The 25,023-nt window shown below is 38.8% G+C and overlaps 1 protein-coding gene across 4 annotated transcripts in view; it reads left to right on the plus strand.

The window, feature by feature from the left end:
* myom3 (myomesin 3) overlaps positions 1–25,023 on the plus strand; it is a 62,389-nt gene that overhangs the window by 27,029 nt on the left and 10,337 nt on the right. For all 4 annotated transcript variants that reach the window (XR_006379227.1, XM_044208412.1, XM_044208411.1 and 1 more), the window contains 17 exons: positions 313–453; positions 543–704; positions 2,798–2,939; positions 4,059–4,258; positions 7,482–7,535; positions 10,400–10,527; positions 13,333–13,516; positions 14,697–14,871; positions 15,079–15,200; positions 16,184–16,371; positions 19,327–19,453; positions 21,929–22,110; positions 22,464–22,578; positions 23,165–23,318; positions 23,935–24,041; positions 24,396–24,440; positions 24,771–24,907. Coding sequence is in view for 3 of the 4 variants with exons in the window: in XM_044208412.1 (XP_044064347.1) it covers positions 313–453; positions 543–704; positions 2,798–2,939; positions 4,059–4,258; positions 7,482–7,535; positions 10,400–10,527; positions 13,333–13,516; positions 14,697–14,871; positions 15,079–15,200; positions 16,184–16,371; positions 19,327–19,453; positions 21,929–22,110; positions 22,464–22,578; positions 23,165–23,318; positions 23,935–24,041; positions 24,396–24,440; positions 24,771–24,907 (2,363 nt within the window). In the remaining variant the exon portion in view is untranslated. The remainder of the gene's footprint in view (positions 1–312; positions 454–542; positions 705–2,797; positions 2,940–4,058; positions 4,259–7,481; positions 7,536–10,399; positions 10,528–13,332; positions 13,517–14,696; positions 14,872–15,078; positions 15,201–16,183; positions 16,372–19,326; positions 19,454–21,928; positions 22,111–22,463; positions 22,579–23,164; positions 23,319–23,934; positions 24,042–24,395; positions 24,441–24,770; positions 24,908–25,023) is intronic.

The following is a 25,023-nucleotide window of genomic DNA, read 5'->3' on the forward strand; positions in this document are numbered from 1 at the left end:
TTTTTGCTGCAGTAAGGCTGTGTCTGGAGTGGACCTACTTTTCAATATCAATTTTATTTTTGCTCAGCACTAGTGAGAAAAGTGAATGTGTTTATATTGATGAAACATACTTCTCTTGTTTTTATTTTTCTTCTACCTTACCTTACGGATTCATTCGCCAGCTTTCCTCCTATTTACTCCTCTTGTCTTTCTTCCACTTCTACATCATCTCCCCTCCTTCCACTTTATCTTTCCTTCCTGTCCTAAACCTTTCCTCTTACCATGTCACCTCCCAACTTTGTCCTCCATCTCTCCTCACCCCCTCTCCCCTAGCCTTGAAGCTTGAGCAAGAAGCCCAGTTTGGCGACACCTTCCCCCCAACATGGGTGAAGGAGGGTGACAGTCTCACCCTGCAATGTACCTTTACCTCAGCTCTGCTGCCCTTCCAGCAAGATGTCAGCTGGTTCAGAGATGGTAAGTACTGTTGAAGAGGAGTCATATGAGCCAGATGTTTGACAATTCAGATTCGTGCTATAGGTTTTATTATTTAATTTTTTCATTAGGCATTCAGCTGCATCAGTCGAGCACTGTGGACATTAAGACAGTCAACGACAAGACCTCCATCACTTTAAAGGCTGCACACAAGGAACATGAAGGTGTTTACACTGTCCAACTGAGGACCTGGGATGAAATCCAGGAACACAGTGCTTTTGTCTATGTCAAAGGTGAGGACCAACATGAAAGTGGTTTTGATGTAAATACTGTACCTATTTTTGGTCCTTTACTAATCTAATGTAGTATTTTAAAGGGTTTAATTATTTAAATTATTTCTCAAACATCAGGTTGTTGTTATTTATAACAAAAGGTATTCATTGCGTTTTACAATTAAATGGTTAGAATGTAGAGTGTAAAGGTTCAATCTTGAACCTTGGAAAAAGTAGTTTGGCAAAACAATCTTAACACAAGGTCCACTTATTAGCTTTTTCCAGGGCTTTCACAGTCTGCTCTTGGACACTATGGCAGGCGTGTAAATAGCTGTCACACCAGATCACATCAGAAACCGTTCAAATACTGAATAGTATCTCGAAACAGCCTGCAAGTGATATGCGTCATTCCAAAATGATCCATTTAATGTTTGAAAAACCTGACAAATGCTTATCAGAATCAGAATCAGAAATACTTTATTGATCCCTGAGGGGAAACTCTTTCATTACAGCTGCTCACTATCACGTCAATGCACACTTGTGAATAGAAGAAATAGAAGTACTAAGCAAATCAAAATAGAATACACTATAATACAGGTAAGATAAATTAAGTACAAGTGCACTTAGGCGTGCCCTTGAAAACACTGCATGCAAAAATAGTGTTTTTGAGGATGGAATCATCATTTGTTGTCCCAAGCTGGATAAATGGTGTTTTGACTGAAACTTTCACTCAAAGCATAATTTGTATTCACCAGATTTTGGTTCTACTTTCATTTCCTGTCAGCAAACTACCCTGATTCATACAAGGAAATTGCACCATCAATCAAGATGTTCTGCAGTAGAGGGCTTGTTAACTTTGTTCAATGAAACTATATATTCTTCACAGACTGCTATTTTCTCTCGCACATTGTTTGCAGCATGCAAATAAACCATAGAACAACTCCCACTTGACTCATCAAACATTTGAAATGTGTCTGGGCTGCTCTGCAAGTAGGCTTGGCAGGACTATGTGTTTCAATATAATACCAGTGCTTACTCATACATGTATTGCACCTTAACTGCCACAGTCACCAGATAATGTGTGCACTGAATCATTCATGAACTCGGTGTTCACTTACACCTAAAATTAACATGAACTAGTCCAAACACACACATGTACCCAAACACTTAAATGCAAAATGAATCTTCCTGCAAAGCTCCTTTAAAATCTTGGCTCAGGTCTCTCTCTCTCTCTCTTATTAAGTAGCATAATCTCTACCAGAGCTGGAGGTCCTAATTAGTGAATAAGCGAACTTCCCTGCATGTGGGAGAAAACCCACATGCATTCAGCCGTCATATTTGCATTACAAATAGGTGGTACAGGAGAGCAAAAACAAACGAGAGAGAGAAGGAGGAAAGGGGGGAAGGGAGGGTGGGGATGCAAATTTAAAACAGGAAAGATATGTGCTTGATCCGATCACTTTAATCCGCTTAGCATAATTTCCTCGTTCCTTTTTCTCCATTCTCTCTGTCTCATAACATCCACTCCACGGACCACAGTACGGAGTGTGGACTGGTAGCTGGAGAGGCGAGTTCAGTTCAGATGCACCACTACGTAGCAGCCTCATCACTCTAACATCTCTCCCCCAGTTGCAAGTCTACGGTCCTGAGTGTGTGTATGTTTGTATTTCGGGCCTATGTGTGTAAAATTGTAAACAATGGAGTGAAAAAATGTTATTTTCCGAAAGGGATTAATAAAGTTATTCTTCTTCTTCTGATTGTGATTGTATAGTATATATTGAGTAATGTGTTAATGTGTTGCTTCCTCCAACCTTATCCATCACTTTTCACTTTCCGGCCCAAATAACATGATGTCATGAGCTAGAATACTTTAAATATGTCCTCAATGACATTTTCCCTACATCATCTTCTTCTTTCCTCTTCCCTTCCATGTTTCTCATCACTTTTCTCTCCGCCACTCTTTCCTTTTCGCCCACTATCAATTACAGACTCATATCCATCTCCTTCCTCAACTTATTTATTTTCTGAAAGTATTTCTTCCCTTGCTCCAGTCTCTCCATCTCCTTCCTCAGTTTTTTTCTCTTCTAAGCAACTTTCTCCTCTTCATGCTGCAGATGCATCAGCTTCAGTGCTGGGAGGCCCCGCCTCTCCTCTGGCCGTCCAGGTATCTGACGTCAACAAGGACTACGTCTTCCTTACCTGGCAGCCACCTAGTGCTGATGGAGCTTCACCTGTGGAGGGTTATTACGTGGAAAGGTAAGGATAGGCCTGAATCAACGCCCACATCTCTGAATTTTTTTGCGATTTAAGTATTTCATAAGTGAAGCGAAATTAAATTGAAAATTCACTGATGGGCTTATAAACAGTAGTAAACAATCTCACCACAAGGTCCATTTAGTAGCTGTTATGGAGCATTTGATTGTATCGCACAACCTCCCTCAGCAGCAGTAGGAGTTTGCTCAGATGTCAAGGAAATGATGTTCAAATTTCCATTTAGGTAAAATGAGAGTATTGATTTGGTTTTCCATTGCCAGGAATATTCAGCACAAAGATTAGATCTTACAGTAAACTCGCATTGATTTAATCTCCATAAAAAGGCTTATTTTAGATTATATTTACACTGACTTAAAGTCAACAATAGACCTGCAGTAAGAAAATACTGCTGAACCTCGTCTTGCTCTGTGTGCTGCTGGTGAGGAAATTGGATTGGGGCAGATATAAGATGGCAGTGGTGGCGGACGGCAGTGGTGTTACATCCATTTGACAGAGTTCACATGAGATGGATGATATACATGGTAATTATCAGCCCTAAACACTGTGTTAACAACAGAGTCAAAGACTCCCGCCAGAGAACAGGTGCTGCACTTATCACCAACACCAATCAATCCAGATTGTCCTGTACATGTGTGAACGTATATGTGTGTGTGTGGAGAGAGAGAGAAAACATGTTAATTTGTGCATTAGTGCGTGCATTTTCATGTGTCTGTGTTTTTGTTAAATGTATTGTATATTTGTGTACATGTTGTTTTCTTGCATTCCTTCTTTATTCAGTAGAAGAAAAAACGCCTGAATGTTGGGTGAGGAAAGAAAAATGTAAGATATCTCCCAGTTCCCTAGCAACCTATTTATGGTTGTAAAACTGCACTCTTCTCTGTCTTTGTTTTGTGTGCAAGTGGCAACAGTTTTTTTTTATCAATGTTGTGTAATCTGAGCTTGCATTCTACTTTAAAAATGACTTAGATGTGTTGTTGTGCAGGGTAAAATGCTTTACACTTGTTTTTATAATGTAACATCCTGCAGATTGCATATAAAGTGGTTCAAGCATTATGCATCTGGTTCTTTGTTTTACTCTTAATCAAATTTCCTGATTTCCAGATATGACGTCGGTCAGGGTGAGTGGGTGCGCTGCAATGTGCATATTCAGAAAATGTCCCACTACCCGGTGTTTGGTCTAAAGGAAGGAACTCTGTACCAGTTCAGGGTTCGTGCTGTTAACCGGGCAGGAGCAGGACGCCCCTCCAAGGCTACCGAGCCCGTCCTCACTAAAGACCCCCTGGAATACACCAGGACCATGGGTAACACACAACACACTCTGACAGTCGAATTGCCATATAAAAAGCACAGATAGAGAAACACAAATTGGTGAAAAACCAGCGTAACTTGTTTGGTGCAGTTCAAACAAACCTTGGTGCGTTTGCCTGTTTGGTTCAGTTCATTTGTGGTGTGAAAACAAAAACAGACTGACCACAGGATTTTGTGATAGTAGAGATTTTAGCACGAATTCAAAAGCAAAACCACTATTAAATATGCTGATCGTGAACTCTCAAGAAATCTATAATCTATGCAATATAATCGGGTAACCATGGTAATAAATTATGGTACAAGATGCCTCTTTTTTATCCCGTTGGTACCTGTTCATAATGATATATGAGGTGCAGTTGCAGTCTATAAAATCAATGCTCATAATCACTTATTTCTTCAGAAAAGATAGATAAACACATGGTGGAGTAAAAGTGCAGCATGGTCTGCTGTAAATCTCCAAAATTTTATTGCTCACACATGGGTCCATGTAGAGTCACAGTCGCCAAAACTGTCCAACGAATAAGTTATCTGTCAGTCTGTATAACTTCATGTTTACAGCTCTTGGTTCATTTGTAAAAAGCAGTGGTGGAAGAAGTACTCAATACCACACTGTAGAAATAGTTACAAGTAAAAGTCCTGCATTCAAAATTTTAAAAGTGTATAAGCATCATAATGTACCAAAAGTAAAAGTACTCTAGAATAATGTATGTTATATTATTGGATTATAATTATTGATGCATTAATATGTACATCATTACATACTTACTATATATAGTGTTGGGTAGCATGTGAATTTCCCCTCTGGAATCAATAAAGTCTTATCTTTTTTATCTTAACCTATAATAATACATAATAATGCATTTGTTGATTATATTTTGCATTATTAATCTCTACAAAGTGACTAGTAACTTAAGTTATTAAATAAATGAAGTGGAGTAAAAAGTACAATATTTCCCTTTGAGATATAGTGGAGTAGAAGTGAAAATACTCATGCGTGGAATAAAAAAGAAGATTTGAAGAAGATTTTCATCAGTTTTTAAAAAAAAAACTGTCCATCTTGAGTCCAACATTGTTATAGGAGTGGAGTACTCTTTTGTACCAGAACTAAAATGTATCAATGTATCATTTATTTTCTTTGTCCGGACCAAATGAACTGAGCTACAGGTAATTTGTTGGGCCTCCAGAACAGTTTCAATGCTCCTTGGCTTTTATTCTACAAGTCTCCAAAACTCTACCAGAGAGATGATGGCAGTAAATATGAAGAAAACTAAGGTCATGATTTTTCAAAAATGCCCCAGATGCCAGGAGAATAAATACCAGTTTACCATAAATAATCATATCATTGAACACAGTATGAGTTATACCTACCTTGGTATAACCATAACAGCATCAGGGAGTTTCAACATGGCAGTAAATGCACTAAAAAAAAAAGCTTGAAGAGCTCTAAATGCAATTAAAAGAAAACTTTATAATTTCCAAATTCCAATTAAAATTTGGCTAAAAATATTTGATAGTGTCATCCAGCCCATTGCGTTGTATGGTAGTGTCCACTCAGTCATCGTAGCTATACCCGTTGGGACAAACATCCACCAGAATCGTTAAATGCAGAATTCTGCAGATACATTTTACAGGTACACAGAAAAACACAATGCATGTATAGCAGAATTAGGCAGATACACAATGATAATTAATATTCAAAAGAGAGTGCTCAAATTTTTTAATCACCTTAAATCCAGCCCCTGAGACACCCTCCATCCCAAAGCCCTCCAAACCCAAGCAGAGACAGATCCTAACCAAGGACAGGCTCAGTGAACACAAACTTGCAATCGTGAAAGGAAGACACAAAAGATCATGGCAACCAAAAGAAAACAGAATATGTGGTCACTGTTCGACAGGTGAGGTTGAGACAGAGATGCACTTCCTCTTACAACGTACAACATTCAATAAAATAAGAAACATTTACTTTAACAAGTTCAACTCTTAAATCTCAAAGATTTCAAAGAGCTAAATGAGCTCTCAAAATTAAAAATGCTCCTAGGAGAAGGAGACAGGCCATATCTTGCTGCCCAATATGTATCAACATACCACAACCTGAGGGACAGTGAATGACCTAGACATACACATACACACACATTCATTAAAAAAAATGTTGCAATGTTTATGTACTTTTCACTTACTTGTATTTGTATTTTTAACTTCAAGTCAATATTTTTTATTATTATTATTATTACTATATTATCTTACTTATCGGTATATATTCTAATAGCACATTTTTTCTGTTTATGTTTTTATTTCACACGTGCTTTGGTAATGTTAACATCTGTTTCTCATGCCAATAAAGCCCAGTTAAATTGAATTGATGAGCACCATTCTTCCAAAAGATATTCCCTCATTTGGTGTTTTGATCATGGTGGTGGAGAGCGCTGGCTAACACGTCACTCCAAAATCTTCCATAGGTGTTCAGTTGGGTTGAGATCTGGTGACTGTGAAAGTTGTAGCACATGATTCACGTCATTGACCCATATGGAAACATGTGCATTCATTATGTTTCTCCACTCATTTATTCAGGTTTTTCCTATAATTTGTTTGTATCTGCTACTATAAAGAGCATCAGCAATGAGTTAGCAACTCATTCCTGCTGTTAATTCACCTCATCTGTCTCGGTTGCTGCATTACACCTGCAAAGATAACGGCACAACCGGGGAAGACAGATGTAGGTGTGTCGATGTGGATCTCATTTTATAAAGCTGGAAGGTTCTGCAGTTCTTGCTGTGACAGCTTCTTAATGGCATCCTGGAGTGGAACACTTTGTTTCTTAAAAGATTACTGCAAGCCGTTAAGGTTTTGTTAAATACTTTATACAGTGGAGACATGAGAATGATCGAATGAGATGTAATGTAGATCGTTGAGAGTGTGTGCGAGAGTGTGAGTGTGTGTTAGAGGGAGGACAGATGGGCTCTGGTCAGATGCTGTGGATCATTAAACACAGATGAAGGACAGACAGAAGGTTGACTTGCCTCCAGCCTGCTCTCCATCCTTCCATGTCGCTCTCTCTCACCTCTTTGTGTCTCTGGCTCTCTTACCAGTGGCTGCTCCTCTAACATTAACACTAATAGTGTTATCATGGGCTCTCATATAACTTCATTACCCTGATATGACTTCCTTCTTTATTCCCTCTGCCCCCAACCTTTCTCTCTCACTGCCCCCCCCCCCCAGTGGTCAAAGTGGACAGAGGAAGGACGATCACCATTACAAAAGATGAGCTTGAAGGTGAGAATGCCGTATTTTTATGTCACAGTGTATAATTTTGTCATAAAAAAGATGCCATTTGAACATTTTCACGCCTGATTTCAAACAGCATCTATGTTTTACTGGCGCACCGGGTACCGCCTCCTCGCCTGTAGGCTGCCCCGGGTCGGTGGCTTAATGTATCTTCATATTATATTGAACAACGAGCTGCAGTAATTGTATGGCTGAGGCAGTGAGCATTTGTTCCATTTACAGAAGTGAAAAGAATGAACTGTCCCTGGTGGTGTTCTGGTAAATGCACATAATGGCCCGAAGCCGTGTGAATGCCTGTGAAGAGGGCTGATAACCTTGGCAATGTAACTCACAGACAGAGAGAGATAAAGGGAGAAGAGGAGGAGGAGGCAAACAGAAAATAAATGTAGCAAAGACAGTGCATTCATACTTTCTTTATCCTATTCTTTAATGGAGGTTTAGAACAAACATGGAATTGTGTTTGTGTGCAGCATTTTTTCCCAAGTTATCAAATTACAGAGAGACACAGTTACATTCAGGTAAACTCAGTGAGATTATTCTTCCATCAAACTTGGACTGATGTTGCAAAACACATAACTTCACATACGCACACACACACACACACACACACACACACACATTTGAAATGCTATATTTGAACTGAATTACATTACGAGTAGAAATGTTTCAAATATTTACATAGGTTATGTTCATCCTTTGGCACCTGTTACAGCTGAGATGGAGCAAAATTTTGCCAGCTGCCTGTCTCCATGAGTTTGTAGTTGTTCTTTGTAGACTAGGCCCCAGGGGCCCTGGTAGTTCACCTGGTACAGCGCGTACCATTAAGGCTTAGTCCTTACTGCAGCAGCCCGGGTTCAATTCCAACCCGCAGCCCTTTGCTGCATGTCATCCGCTCTCTCTCCCGCCTTTCCTGTCTATCTATGAGCTGTCACTATGAAATGAAGGCAAAAATGCCACAAAAAAAAAAAAAAGACTAGGCCAACATAGTAAAGTCACGACGCTAATGTACACCAGTAGTGTCCACACATACAGTGTGGTGTGTAAATAAAATGACAGTGACACGTTTTGTTACGTATTTTAGCTCTGTACTCTAGCAAGAAATTAAACGATAACTATGAGGTAGTAACTATAAAGTTCCAACTTTAAACTTTAAACTTTACATGAACATCAGGAGAACAATGGAGGAATTGTGGCCCTTTTTGTAAATAGTCCCCCAATTAAAGGAAATATATGTAAATAATATATTTAGAGAACCAACATTTATAGGACAAATCAAAATAAGCTTAAATAATGTCATTATATTTCATATTTGGTTGCAAAGTGTTTGCTGTCAGTGAACTCTATGACCCATAAACATCAGCAGACACTTGCTATGCTATGCTTGTTAATTAGATCAACATTCAACAAGCAAATATGCTTATTGCTTTCATGTCAAGAGTTACATGAGAAGACCAATGCCACTGTGCGTTAAGTATGGAGCTAGAGCCAGGAGCTTAGCTTAGCACAAAGACTGAAAGGAAAGGGAAACAGTTAATCTGGCTCCATCCGATGTTATCTTTTTAAATCAGTACATAAACAGGAATGTAAAAATGACAAGTTGTGGTTTGACGCCGAGTTACTTGCTGGAACTGTTTTTACTATTTATTTATGCAAAGCTAGACAAATTGCCGGCTCCAGCTCCATACTTAAAGACTTGAGAGTGGTATCAATCTTTTTATCTAACTCTCGGCAAGAACACAAATCAGTGTATTTCCCAAAATGTCTAAACTATTCCTTAAAATATAACATGATATAAAAATAAACTTAAAGTCGACAAAAAGAAACATTAGGTCCAAACAATGTTCCAATATTTTTTGGGTCTTTTTGCTTTTATTAGATAGGAACAGTTGAAGAGAGACAGGAAAGGGGGGAGAGAGAGGGGGGATGATATGCAGCAGAGGGCCCCAGGCTGGAATGAATGAAACCCGGGCCGCTGCGGTAAGGACTCATCCCTAGTACATGTTGTTGTTTTGGGTTTATTTATGTTTTATTTCAGGTTTCATTTCAGGTATTTTGCCCTGGTCTTCAGCATGTGAAAGGCATGATCACTTGCCCTAACAGTTTCACGTTTTGGCCCTAAATATCTCATTGGTTTCTTGAGCTGCATGTTTAAGATCATTGTCCTGCTGTATTGTTCTAAAATAAAAAGGGCTATGAGTCAGTCCTACACTGTTCACCCAATATGGATGTAAACACACCAGACACCCTTAAAATCACCCTCATAGTCATGGTTTCATTTCAAATCCAATGTTCCTGGAGTACAGAGCTACAATAACGACAAACGTTTCACTACTTGCACTGTACACACACACTCACACACAGGCTTGCTGCTCCTACCAGATCAGAATCTCTCATTTCACTGCACTGTCTTTGGACTGGAGTTCCTCTCTGATCCATCACTGCAGCTCTGCAACTCTTCAGGGAATACAAACAGAGACAAGACTTACAGAGAGACAGACGGGCACAAAAACCGAAGACTTTTGACTAAATCTGAACACTCCATCATCCTTCAGTCGCTTGGAGTGTCATTGAAAGTGTGCTGACTCAAGCTATTTGACTTTATGTTATCTGGTATACTTATGTATTAGGAATAGAGTTGAAACTGGGGGCAGCGAGGTAAATCTCACAAATTGTGTGTTTGACTTATATTAATAAGACAAAGCATGACATTTCCTGATGCAAATATTTTAGCAAAAAGAGAATTTAAAAAAAAGCAGTGTCTCAGCCAACACTTTTTGGACTCCACATTCATTCTCACTGACCTAATTTTTCTTCGTCCTCCTCCTCTGCCTCCTCCTCTCTTTGCTCTGCAGGTCAGGTCAAAGCTCCTTTACCTCCCACAAATGTTCACGCCTGCGAGGTGAGCGACACCTACGTGGTGCTGAGCTGGACCGAGCCTGATCCAAGGGGCAGGGAGCCACTCACCTTCTACGTGGAGCGGGTCAGTCACCTACACACACACACACACACACACATAGAGGCACAAATGTTCATATCACAATAACTCTGGGGATCTTGGTTGACTACAGTTATCCCCTTGCCCCTCACCTAAACCTAGCCTCTTTCCTCCTAATGGACCATACGCAAGGTTTTAGTAAATCAGCTACAAATCACTTTACTGCTGACCATTCCAACAAGTAAATGTTTGTTGATTGATTTTTCACCTCCAAGGCAGACTTTAGTTTTAGGTCATGTCAGTGCAGTAAGACATAAACTTGCAGAGACTTGAAATTGGCTTAAAACAGGTATTTTTGACAGCATGGATGGAGTTGTTTTTTTTTAGCTATATTGTAATAGAGAAAAGTGATATTAAAAAGTTTCTGCCGAATCTCAGATTTGTTCTTTCTTGGATAAATCAACAAGTAGATTTTTGTAAATATTCCCATACAAGTTTCCGGCTATCATTCATCGAGGTGATGCAATGTCTGGAGAAAGGGGAATTGAAATCACAGGTCTGGAATGTTGATTGAAGATGCTTTGTCATTTATCCAAAAAGCTTCTTCAGTTTCTCTTCAGGTCTGAAAAAGCCTGAAAGGTCAAACGTCTTAAGTCAAAACATCATACTAGCTAAATGATTGAGATAAACCTTCAGAGACAGTTCCTGCTCACAACTGAATTACTGCAAATGTCTAACCAAAAGCAGACTTGATTATACCTCTCAAGCAAGTGTTAGGTCTCTGCAAGTTCATCTTCATACCCTATTAAAATGAACAGAGATCAATGGCTGTGTTGAAGGTGAAAAATTAGTCTAAGAATTTATGGTAACTTTGAAAAATGGGCAGCAGTTATGTAAAATATGCATGATTTTGTAATCTATATTTTTATATTAATAATGGGTCCGATGGTTTTGTGTAATGTGAAAAGGGGTTTCTCGTAGTGACAAATAAACAGAATTTTCACCCGAATCTGTAGTACCCCTTAACCTTTATGAAGCGTTTTAGCATCTTTCAGCTCATTGTTTTGGTTTTACTGCAACTTTACTGTTTTGATTCAGTCTGACTGCTCTCATCAGCGTTGTTTCCAGCAGCAGACAGCTGTTTTCTGCAACAACAACAACAAAGCTCTTCTAAACCCACTTTACACTACCTGCCCAGTACCAAACAACAGATGGACACAGTTAGCGACAGTTAACGACTAGCTTGTGAACATAGTGGAGAGTCTTACATTTGTCAGGTGAAAATGAATGCTAATGTTGCTACACATATGCTGGATGAAAAAACAGGTAACTGTTTGCCCCTATACTAGCCCTTTAAGGTAATGATGAGCAGGAAAATAGCCTCATTGTGGAGCTTTTGGTCTTCATTAGTATAGAAAACAAGAAAACACCCATGCACACACACAACTACCAAGAGATATTCTCTATACTAATACCATCAGATACATACATGCTTTCTCTCTCTCACACACAAAAACACCTATACACAAATATATATATATATACAAACTCAAACAACCATTGTACTTAGTAATACCTACACATCCACTGAACAAAAGGATCAATTATCTTGCATCATCAGTTCCTCCAGTCGCTTGTTGGGTTTGCGCAGTCCGATACTGGAATGTAAGGCAAATTATCAGCACGCTCCTGACCACAGCACTAATCAAAGAGACAGGAGGAAGAAAAAAACACACATACATCTACCACTGTGGTGTCAGTGGGAATATTTGGACTCATTAAAAGCAAACAGACCTTGATGTTGCTCTTTCATGCCATGTGCTTCGGCATTGGGGGTTTGATTTTCTTGCTTGCATACTTGAAAGAGTTTTTTACTTTCTAACTAGTGATTTTAAAACTACCTGGATCTGAAGAGTTTGTTTGGTTTAAGATTGGGCAAAAGTTACAGTAACTGTAGTTTTAACTTATGTAGCAGTGTTTCAATGATACATTCAAGGTAATGAAAAGAAAATACATCTTAAATTTTGAGTTTTTTCCCCCAACACAAGATTCAAAGTACAAACGTTTTCTTCCAGCATTTCAAAGTGTGGGGACTGCCCTGTTCTTTACAACAATAAAGGGCCTCGGCTCTCCAATATCAACCCAGACATCCAACAGCTTCTAGGTCCAATAATCAGAAAACTGCCACAGGAAATAGATTTTTATTGGACTTTTATAAGTTACCAGGGTAATAAAACTGTCAAATCTGTCACAGGCATCTGAAATTACTAAAGCCTGCTGCTTCGCTTCCGCTTATATAATGAAGGGAACATTCAAATATCCCTTTTGCCCTTGAGCAAGCACTTTATAATCACTGATCTCCTTGACGTACCCCCTTTCTATTGTTAGATTTTTCTCCTCAAACAGGGAGTCACAGATGGAAATAATAGTAACTCAGAGGAGAAGAACAGAAAAGTAAATGCAGACTATAAAATGAAGAAGGTTTGAACCATATAGCATCATTAGCTTTGACAAAGATGAAGAAAAGATGTCAAGATGAGTCACTGGTTGTCTACAATTTACCTGCATGTCCATCTGTCTTTTTGGCTGTATGGCTATATACGATATAAGTTTCTCTGCCTATCATGCCAAACTGCCAGTCTTTATTCCTCTTTGCCCTTGTCTGTACGTTAGGCTAGACAATCACTAGTTTTAATTTAAAGATTATTTGGCAGTCTTGACAGTCCTTCTCTCCTGTGCATATTGAATCCTCCAGCATATTTGAAGGATACTGAAAAATGAGCATGTCCTTGAGATAAATAGTGTTTTTGAAATTATCTTTGCGATTTTCTAATACTGTTCTTGGATCAGTCCCTGGCAGGGAAGAGCAGCTGGCAGCTGGCCAGTCTGGACATGGTGGTAAACTCTCCCAGGTTCCCAGTGTTTGACCTGGTCAAGGGCAAGCAGTACTGCTTCAGAGTGCGCTCCATCAACAAGTACGGTGTCAGTGACCCCTCTGAGCCGAGTGAAATGATCTCCTTGGGAAAGCCACAAGGTGAAAAAATCAGCTTTGTACTGTACTGTACCCATTTATTACTCTGCTTGTTGTAAAGGTCAGTTGGATTTAGTAGTTCTACTTCTTTTACCTACAGTACTGTACCAACTGTAGTTGTGCACAAATAGTTTTGTAATATGAAAGATGATCAGGTTATGTTCACCTTGCTTTTTGGCGGATTTGTTTACATCCTGTAAGATCATCTGTCTGCCTGTGTTACTGCACATTACGTTAGGATCACAGTTTGCACAGTTATGCCTCAAGTCTAAAAAGAATAGTGATTTGTGTATTGATATGAATAGGCCGATGGTATGTTTGATGTATGTTTCATAGTCACTCAATTGAGGCATATTTGAGTATAAAAGCTCAACATTGTAACAATCTACAATATCAATACCCAACTCCCTGAGCAGCAGCGGCAGTGGAAGAAGTTCTCAGATCTTGTACTTATGTGAAAGAAGCAATACAACAATGTAAAAATACTCCTTTTATGAGTAAAATTCTTGTATTCAAAATTTTACAGAAGTATTATCAGTAAAATGTGTATCAAAAGTAACAAGTAATGTATGATACAGCAGTGTTACATTATTATATATTAGATTATAATTATTGATTTGTTAACATGTAAGCAGCATTTTAATATTGTAGCTATTTAGGTGGAGCTAATTTTAACTACTTTATATACTGATGGGTAGTTTTATCTATAACAATGCATCATATTTTATTTGTGGATCATATAAACATATGATGTATGTAAAAGATGAATCGAATCTGCAAAGTAACTATTAACTGTAGTTGTCAGATAAATCTAAGGTGATAAAAGAGCAATATTTATCTCTAAAACGTAGTGGAATAGAAGTATAAAGTAGTATAAAATGGAAATACTCAACTTAATACAAGCACCTCAAAGTTGTACGTAGGTACAATACTTGATTAAATTACTTAGTCACTTTTCGCCACTGCTCAGCAGATCAGCTTCAGAAACGCTGACATAGTGTAATGTGGAATCACAGGTTAAATTTCAGTGCGTCTCTGGATGAGACTTGCTCGTATTTAAAAGATCTATGTGGATTTTCAAAAATCAAAGGAAGAGTTGATTGAATTCTATCTTGTAGTTATTTTCCATTTGATGATTTAAGCTGAAGTTTTACCTGATGGCTTTTCATCTGATTCCCATCAGCTGCACCAGCTCCACCTCACTCTGTCATGGCCATCAGAGACACAGACACCTCGGTGCTGCTCCAGTGGCAGGAGCCCAAAGAAAAAGACGACATCCTGGGCTACTACATGTATTACAGTGAGACTGGCAAACAAGACTGGAAGACTGTCAACAACAAGCCTGTTACCACACCAAGGTAATGTGGACGGATATTAAAACAGGCTTTGTTGTCATGTTTCTGGTTGGCTGCAGGTACACTAGCTGATCCCCTGCAAAGTAACGTTAGTCTGAATAAAAAAATAAACAATAGTTACAGCTAAAAAGTATTCTCACAAAATATTTCTATTAATACAGCCAATTAATTACATTGAGCTAAAGATGCCTGAACTTCGTCTCTCCTCAGATTCACAGTCCATGGCCTCAAAACCCGAGGGGAATATGTGTTCAGGGTGAAGTCTGTGAGCCGAGCAGGAAACAGCAGCTACTCAAATGAGTCTCACCCCATCCTTGTCAAATCAGCCATTTGTAAGTGCACCTGCCGGCCAGTTCCCAAAATAGTGGACGCAAAATTTCAGTTTCTTTCAGGACACAACTCAAGTATCAGGGACTAAATATTCTCTGATGCTTTTACTAACTGAGCAACTCATGGTTCTTCTCGCAGAAGTTTATTTTAAAGCACATAGCATTAACTGTATTATTTAAATGTTGAATCTATCAATCAGTGCATTTTTGATAAATGTTTTTATAAAGATAAGTTATTTTTAAAGCTACCCAACACTAACACAGTAAAGAATACAGAATACAAAATTTCTCTGATGTAAAGTACAATAATATTGTAATTTTATGTGTAAGTGTAGGTTTGATTTAAACCAAAACACATCATTTCTTGGCCTGTGAGATAAAATAATTTTGGTTTTGACTGGATCTTTAAGTACATTGACAAGAACTTTCCAAACAGTTTTTTCTTTACCTCCTAAAATACATGTGTTTTCTTGAAAGTTGAAAAATGTGTAAGCACTATAAAGTATAAAGTAGTGTTTGCAGCTTTTCAAGTAACAAAAAAACCTTTTTTGAAGTAAGAAGAAGAGTACATGTGGGCAACAATAGCTCATAACGCTGAACCTTCTTACTTCCCATGTTGCAGACTCAGATAATGTGTTCTCTGCAGCCTGCAGTACAGTACAATGATGACTCATTTTGCTTGCCACTCACTGCTAGAATATATTCTCACATCTATTCTGCCACTCAGCCATTACCTAAGGATAAATGGCTGAAATCCAATTCTTTGCGAGGAATACGTTTTTATCAAATAGAATATGAGCTGAATATTTCCTTCAATCTCATTTAGGCTTAATATAGGCTCGGAGATATGAATTTTCAACTCTAGACAGGAGTTGTAGTCAGCCAAGGAGTTATTGTCATTTCTCGGTCTATTTAGCAAGAATGGGTGCCTGCTGAGAAACTCTCCTCTATCACTTCTCTTCTATCATTCGTTATGCTTGCACCAGATGTTCCTTCTGCTCCCTCTGACATCGCTCTGCTGCTGTGCACTGGATCAGAGATGGTGTTGGGCTGGAGAGCCCCCGCCTGTAACGGGGGGGACCCTGTGCGTGGATACTACCTGGACCAGAGGGAAAGGGGCATGGAAACGTGGGGAGAGGTCAACGTGAAGCCTGCTAAAGAGAGGCAGTTTAAGGTCAGTAATGCTCCAGCATGATGCAATTATGGTGTAGTGTGGTCGGTCCACCACTTCATCCAGACTAAAATATTTCAACTGTTGGATGGATGGCCATGAAATTTTGTACAAACATTCAGGGTGCCCAGAGGATAAATCCTAATTAATTTGGTGATCTGCTGACTTGTCCTCTAGCGCCACCATCAGGTCAAAAGTTTCATTTGGTTTAATACCAAATACCTGCAAAACTAATGATATTTAAATCATCCTCAGCTGTACTTTGTGTTTTGTGCTAATTAGCAAATGTTAGCATGCCAACACACTAAACTAAAATAGTGAACATTATAAACATAATGCCTGCTTAACATCAGCATGTTAGCAATGTCATTGTGAGCATGTTAGCATTTAGCTTAAAGCACCACTGTGCCTAATTAAAGCCTCACAGAGCCACTAGCATGGTTGTAGACTCTTGTCTCGTTTCTAAGTAAAGACTATTTTCCTATCACATCATATGCAATGCAGAAAGATGTTTTACATAATGTGCACATGAACTTGCAGTATGTACAACAGTGTCTTTTCTGTTCAATGACACAGTATTAGAACAAAGAATTGATTTTTCAACTTTTGATGACAAGAAGAAGAAAAGAATCAATAACAAATTCCTGCAGTAAGCCAACAAAGAGATTTCTAGTCACTAATACCAATAAGGGCTTACTTTTAATATAATTATACCAATATAAATTATCTCTCTATTTAGCAGTTGCTTCAAATAATGGCAATATTGGCAAAAGCTCCCTCATCCACATTGGCTGTGTCACTAGGCAACAAGCAGTGTCCATGGAGACCTGGAGGAAAGAAATCTTTAACCTTTCTCAGGGAGATTACAGGTGCTCCGTAATTAGACTTTGTGCAAATGTATTATGTCTGAGTGGTTGTTTTTAGCTCCAGGAAAAAACAAAGACAAAGCTAATTGGGAAAAAAATGACTGTGCCACTATATCAAGATTAGCCCTACACGTTGTGAAGTGCAGAGTCTTGAAGATTGGAGACCCCTTTTCCCTGAAGGAACCCTCTGATGAGAACATGCAGCTCCCCCTTTTGGGGTAAATGAGCATTTTCCACAACATGCTCAAAAGTGCAATCTCCACTTCCCACATGAGGAGTTTATGCTGTTATTTAAATCAGGTTGCTGGCTTCATGGCTGCAAATTAGAGTAATTGCAAATTAGAGTTAATTGTAATTGGAATATTGATTGTGCTGCTATTTTGTGCTCAGGGCCCCTTTTCTTTTCTGGGTTGGAGTTGTGCAGAAAATGTAAATGACTTTGCCATGAAAGCTTCCACAACTTAAGACATGTCACTGATCCTGCTTTATTAGAACAACAACAAATATGTGAAATATCAATACAACACTGTAAAAATACATTACAAGTAAAAGTCCTTTATTTAAAATCCTACTTAAACTACAGAAGTATTATCAGTAAATTGTACTTTAAGTATCAAAAGTAGAAGTACACAAATTTATATTCACTTTTTGGACTTTTCACTAATCTTTACTTTTTTGTGAAATATTGGGATACTTTTACCTCTTTGAGCCTCGAACATTTATTTAAATCAAACCGTCTAAGAAGTTTCGAAGAGAAATGCTAGCAATTTATAGACATCTGAAACATGACAAGAGGCCGCAACTACTCATGGATTATTTGTAAGGGGGCACAAGCCAAAAATATTGGAAACAACTGTTTTAATCTTAACAAATTGCATTGTATTTTAAGCTTATCATGTGTTTTTGTATGTAAAATCTTAACCTGCAATGTAACTAGTAACTATAGCTGTCAGATAAATGTAGTGGAGTAAAAAGTACAATATTTTCTTCTGAAATATATGAAAGTAGTGGAGTAGAAGTATTAAGAAGCATTAAATGGACATACTCAAGAAAAGTCAAGCTTGTATTTAAGCATAGTACTTGGATAAATGTACTTACTTACTTTACTTTCCATCACTGCTAACAGTAGATTGCTTTATTGTGAATGATGAAGCACAGATCAAATGTAGCCTGTTCGCCATCTAGTGGATGAAAGCTGTACTTTCTTCCACTTATTTTGGCAGGCAACCTTTACGTTTCTTGGACTGTATATTGATCTGATAAGAAGATTGTCGTTCTAGCAAAATGTGGTTAGAGAAGGATCTATCGATAATGAAGGGGGTGGTAGGTGGGGGGAAATTGGTTTTTAGATAGCGATTGCAATAACTGTGAAATAAGCTCCCTCTGGTTGTGTCAATTAGTTGCTGGGAGAGAGCCGGGAGCAGCAGCATAAGTTCACAACTGTTCACAGAGGCGATAAGGGCCTTAAAGTCTAAGTGGCTGTGAATAGGAAGATCAATGAACAGATCAATACGGCTGAATCCTTTCTCTTCCTGAAGCCAAAGCACCTCTGGGGCTCTGCAAAAAATGCTGTGGCAGCAGCAGCGGCGCTAATACCTTGCAAAATGCCTGGTTGAGTCTGGAGGGGTGTAACTGTACAACCAGAGAACTTTTGCTCCTGTATGATGTGCCAACTGATCCATGTTTTCCTTAAAAACAGCCTGTGTGAACTGCGTCATTTTGATTTATATGAAGGAATAGGAATAGAAGTTTTTATGCTACATTAAACAATGCTACAAAAAAGTTTTGAAAAAATAAAGAAACCCAATTCAAGTTAGACCTTTATTGTCTACAAGGAAATTCATAGATCACTGATAAGACATGTACCGTGTTATACCCGAGAAATCAGAATAAATACAAATTAGATAGTCCATCTTGTAACATGTAACATATGATTCAGGACCAAACCTTGGTTTTATATTCATATATTATTATAAGATATTTTCAAACTATAAACTAATAATAATAATAATAATAATAATATTGACTGCTGCACACTACCATCATTTCACTAGAGTTAATCAGCTATTCTATGCCTGATATATTTCCATAGGTTTGCAACCTGACTAGTGGACACTTCTACCAATTCCGTGTGTTTGCTGCCAATGTGGCTGGCATCGGGAAGCCCTCTGAGGCCAGTGAAGCTTTCCTGTGTGAGAAGTGGACGATGCCAGAGCCAGGTGAGGAGGACATGTCAGTTCACTTTCAAATCAGTTCCTTCAGAAAGTGGATTTTCTTTAAAATCCTAATACTGGTGCATTGGAGGGTAACTTAAATAATGGTGAAAAAATCCTGCACACTTTCTTGCTTACTGCTGGTATGATTACTTAAATATCCCCTCCAGACATGTTTTAAGACACAAAAAATACTCAGCTTTGCATAATAATTTCTGTCTTATACTTTGAGTTTTCCACAAATTCAAATTTCCTGATTAGAAAATGACATCTACCCCTTCTGCCTCATTAAAATATCCACACACAAAAATCACACTTGTGTAAGTTGCATACAGGACCAGTATTGGTTTCCAAACTAGTTGTGATGTCACAAAGTCACGCTTGTCCATACATGTGTTAAACTCAGATTTAAGTTGAGCACAAAGAAACTTTCCCCCTTCAGCAGAATAATGTGAAAACAACCATGTAGTGTCACACTCTGCACATACGTCTTTCTGCACAGTGAAGGTCAAACATCCAAGCGAAGTACAACATATTTTTGAGTTGAGGGGGAAATCAATCTTTTCCAAATGATCCAATTATTTCAGAGCTTTGCGAATTTGAGCCTCTTCCATTACCATCCTGACCTGCAGTTTCTTCTAAAGACTGTTGGTTTACGTAACAAAACGTTTATTGACCCGGGCTTGGAAAGGGAGGTGAGATGGATACAAAGACCATCCATCAACTGGAGGACTCATTACCACACACTACCATTTTATTTTGATGTAAAATGACACCATTAAAAGTGTGTATAGTCATCTCAAAACAAAATTGGTAGATAGGTCAAAATAAAGTACCAGAATAAAAACAGGCTATTTGCATATTATGACATTAAAGTGCAAAATGGTAGGCAGAGGTCAGCACAAGTGCATAATATAGTAGCTGAAATAATAGCTAAAATAATAGCCTGAAGTTAGAGGTAGTTAGTGGAATTCATTATGTGTTGCTTATGTATGACTTAATCCTTTAATATTACCCTGGCTGGTGGCTGTGCTGCTGACGTGTCCTTGAGCAAGACACTATCAGCTAAAATGTCTCACTGTGTGTAAATTAACTGCCTTTTTAATGCAGTAACAGAACTTAAAATCATGTTTAATTTCCTTGATAGAAATGGTAGGTGATGTTTTATTTACATCTTCACAACAAGGATCTCTGTGCTTTACTGCCTTATCTGTGATAGATGTTTTATTCAAGAGTCTTTTATTAGCTGTAAATAAAAATATAATTTACATTAAATAATTTTTATTTGAAAAACAAGGAGCCAGAGGTACTTTTTCAGTACTTTTTTGAGTAGTGTCTGCAGGTATTCCTTTCAGGCTGCACACAGCTCTAATAACCTCCACCAACAACTAAGCCCGTATGTAGCCAGAGAGGCGAAACCAACGGCTGTAAATCACTGGACGCACCACTCTCTGCTGCTCGTTAAGCTCATTTCTTTGAGCGCACAGTAATAACTGAAAGGAGACTCAGATGAAAATATCGACATTTTCATCAACTCCTCTCTTCTCTCATTTGGACTGTGGTGGTTGGACAATAAAAGAACAATGTTTAGAGAGATTTTCGCCAGAAAATCAACCCGAGGGACGGCCTGGTAGCTCACCTGGTAGAGCGTGCGGCCCATTTACAAGGCAGCGGTCTGAATTCGAATCCAGCCGTGGCCCTTTGTTGCATGTCATCCCCTCTCTCTCCCACATCTCTTGTCTCTCTTCAGCTGTTCTTATCAAATAAAGGCAAAAAGCCCAAAAACATAATCTTAAGAAAATCATAATGCATAAATAGGATTTTGAAAAGTGACGGGAACACCACCCCCCATCCCCTGTGGAAAGTACGCCCTTGCATTATTATTACATACACACACTCTGCATGCACACACACAGACTCACCCACAAAGTCACTCCAGTATGTGGTGGCTCAATACACAGCCTGGCAGTTCTGGCCCCGCTCATATCAGCTACTTGTGACATTAATATTGAGAATGGAGACAGGCTTTCTCGCAAATGCCACTTTTAAAGCGCAGCTCATTAATCTTGGCAAATGGGCTTTCCTCTATGCCGTTAATAATTTAAAAGCGACCTAAAATCATTAAGCAAATTAACTACCATGTGTCAGCATATTGTCAGTAGAGATAGATTAAGGAAAGTCACTGTACTCATTTTGACTTTACTCTTATTTCTGGTTTGTTTTGTTATGACTTCCCAATGTGACAAAGAAGTCCTGTTTGGTTGGTTTTAATATGGTCACTGAGGGAATAAATACAGACCAATATTTTTTCCTTGAATTTTATTTTTCTTGTAGTTCAGTGTGAAATTTTATTAGTTTTTTAGTGGCTGGGTTTTTGAACACAAACACACACACTCTGTTCCTCTGCACTTATAGCTCCCCTGCACAAAAACATTGACCCTGATATACAGTTTGTCCATGGCCCTTGCTCCTCCCTCTCAGGCTGTCCCTATGACCTGGAGTTGAGGGAGGTGAGAAACAGCTCCCTGGTGCTGCTGTGGGCGGCTCCGTTGTATGAAGGAAGGAGCCCCGTCACTGGCTATTTGCTGGAAATCAGCCAGGGTGACCAATCAGACAACTGGACTGCTTTGAATGAAAAGCCAGTGTCTGACACACATTATAAGGTGAGTGAATGTGTAAAAATGTTTACAAGCTTCAGTTCAAGATAACAGAAAGATAAAGAGATAAAGTACACTCATATATTTGAAGCTTTTTTTCATGATTTACAATTAGGATTTGTCCATTACCTGATTTAACAGGGCAAACAATTCCTGTGTTGTATAAAGTATGAGTGTATTTAAAATCTGTGAGTGCCAGTAAGACACCAGTATTATGACTCTAAAAAGCCACCAAGCAGAAACTTGAAGTGCTCCAGTATTTCATTCCCTTGTCTTTCTGTGGGTCCAAATCTTTAAGTAATCATGACAAATTATAACAATGATCTGTAAACATTTGATGTGTTTCTTATGACATCCAGGCGTCAGGTCTTCAGGCGGGTCAGACCTACCGTCTCCGTGTGTCGGCTGTCAATAAGGCCGGAGTGGGCTCTGCTTCCCTGCCCACTGAGCCAGTCACAGCTCAGACCCAACCAGGTCAGCCACCATGGCTCCATATATTCGAATATTGTAAAAGAAAAATCACCTCCAAGGCTTGTTGGAGGTTCTGGACCTAAGATACAACATATGATAATAGGAAAAGCATCCACACAGTCCAGTCTGTGTCATAGTTATTTATTGAGACAAGCTTTCGATCAGGGACCTTCTTTAAGCATCCCAGATATACAAATAAAACATGACAAGTGCCTTTAAGGGAATAGCTCGACATTTTGGGAAATACGCTTTTTCGCTTTCTTGCCGAGAGTTAGATTGATACCACTTTCATATCTGCCTGTCAAATCTGAAGCTGGAGCCAGGAGACGGTTAGCTTAGCTTAGCATAAAGACTGGAAACAGGGGGAAACAGCTAGCATGGCTCAGTCCAAAGGCTTCTGGCTCCAGAAACTTAGTAGTACAAACTGCTAAATGAAGAAATCAATTAGAAATAAAAATTAGAGCATATTCAGGTTAAAATAAGTAAAAGTATGGATACATTCATTAGTATACAGTATGTGCACAATATATAGGAGATAAATATTATACATTCTGGTAGCATTTATTTAACATTGTGGAATTTTCCTCAGGCACCAAAAACATTGAGATTGGAGTGGACGATGATGGTTTCATATTCCTGGGCTATGAGGCTGATGAGATGAACGACAGCAAGTTCCTCTGGAGAAAGGACTACACAGAGCCCATTGACGCTGGGAGAGCTCGGGCAGAAACCAAGAAGAATAAGTATGGTTGTTCATGTGCAACATGGACTGTACGTCTTTACTTGTTTGAATTCCAAGAAATATGTAGCACAAGAGGTGATATTTAGAAGGGCCCATTCAAGTTGTGAGAAAAACGCAGAGGCGTCACACTCAGTGGAGACTCCCTCTCAGTAAGCATCTCTGCCTGTTCATCCCTCAGCAGCTCTGTGCTTTTCACACTTTAAGTGCCATCTCTTGTTTATTCAGCAGTGACCCAACAAATACTGTTAATCCTACAACTTTAGACAGATTTCAAACTAACCAGGACTGTGGATGGATAGAGTATCATATGCCAAATTACTTTTGTTATGTTTTTAAATAATAAGATTTAAATATAACATTAGACGTGGTCCGGACCAAATTAATTCCCTTTGTAAAGCAACAATTTTGGAGTATTTCTCTCTGGGATTCCTAATGAATGTCAGCCTCTTTGAATTATCCCTTCTCTTAGCTGTAGGGAAGCCTGCCTGCCAGCTCTCACATTCACACCGTTCCACTCACTGATAGCATGTAAACCAATCATTTAATTTGAAGAGGCTGAACAAGAGGCTGAAGATGCTCTCTAGATGCATCTGTCTGTTTTTCAATGTGTCCATCAGGTCAGTCCTCATCTTCACAGAACCCTCTGAGGAGGATCTGGGTCTCTACACAGTGGAGATGATCGACAACACAAACCTGTCGTCCAGCTACGACTTCACAGCTGAAGGTAAAGTAAGATAGAGTAGAAGTTTAGGAAACTGTCTTGGCCAATTCACAACTTCACCTTTGACACAATGACAAAAACACACTCCAACTCAGTTGTCTCTTGTGTTATTGAAAAAGCTGATGGCTGCAGGAATAGCAGGACATTTAATTTTAAGGGTTAGCAAGGTTTTCTCAAGCAAATAATTATGCTGCTACAACCGCTTCCACTTGTTCAACTAAGCATATGTTCTCAATCAACTTTCAGGTTAAAAATCGAGCCACCGTGAGCCATTGTTCTACTCACTGGTACTTTAACAAAATGTGAGTCCTGATCAAAGTTTTATTAACCTTCAGCTACTGCTTTGCTTCTTTGCAGACCTTGAACGACTCAAAGAACTCAGCTGGCAAGTCAGAAATCCACGTATGTATCAAAAACATTGTACTGTATCATGGAGAAGAAGACATTTAAGAGAAATCACACTTTGAAAAAAGAGTAGCTCATCAGCTGGTATCAGAGTAATTCTCATCAGTAAACTTGATAAATATACAGGAATTATTGGTGCATTTGTTGTCTTGATACAGTACATTCAGACATATGGTGTAAAGACAAAGCAAGACTGATACTGGTCAGTAAAATGAATCTGTACATATCAGTGTTCATTTAAACACACATTAAGTATTCTACATTAATAAAAGTTCATCTAATCTAATTCAGCATATCCTGAAACGTTCTGTGTTTGTTTTTTGGCAGTGATAGCTCTGAAGTCGGGCTGGCAGGTGGAGGTTTCTGAGAAAGGTGACGTACGTCTTTGGCTTCAGACAGAGAGTCTGAGTAACGCTGCTGAGCTCCGTCTCATCTTCAATGACAGAGAAATCTCCAGCACTCCGGTAAGAACCACTGCGTAGGTTATCCTGCGATACTGCAGCTCAGAAAGTTCGAGCATGTCACAAACTCTGGTAGGGTTACAAGATTTGATTCCCACTGTTAAAAGGTTTTGGATAAA

Source organism: Siniperca chuatsi, linkage group LG9 (genome assembly GCF_020085105.1).
Source record: "Siniperca chuatsi isolate FFG_IHB_CAS linkage group LG9, ASM2008510v1, whole genome shotgun sequence".
NCBI lineage: Eukaryota > Metazoa > Chordata > Actinopteri > Centrarchiformes > Sinipercidae > Siniperca > Siniperca chuatsi.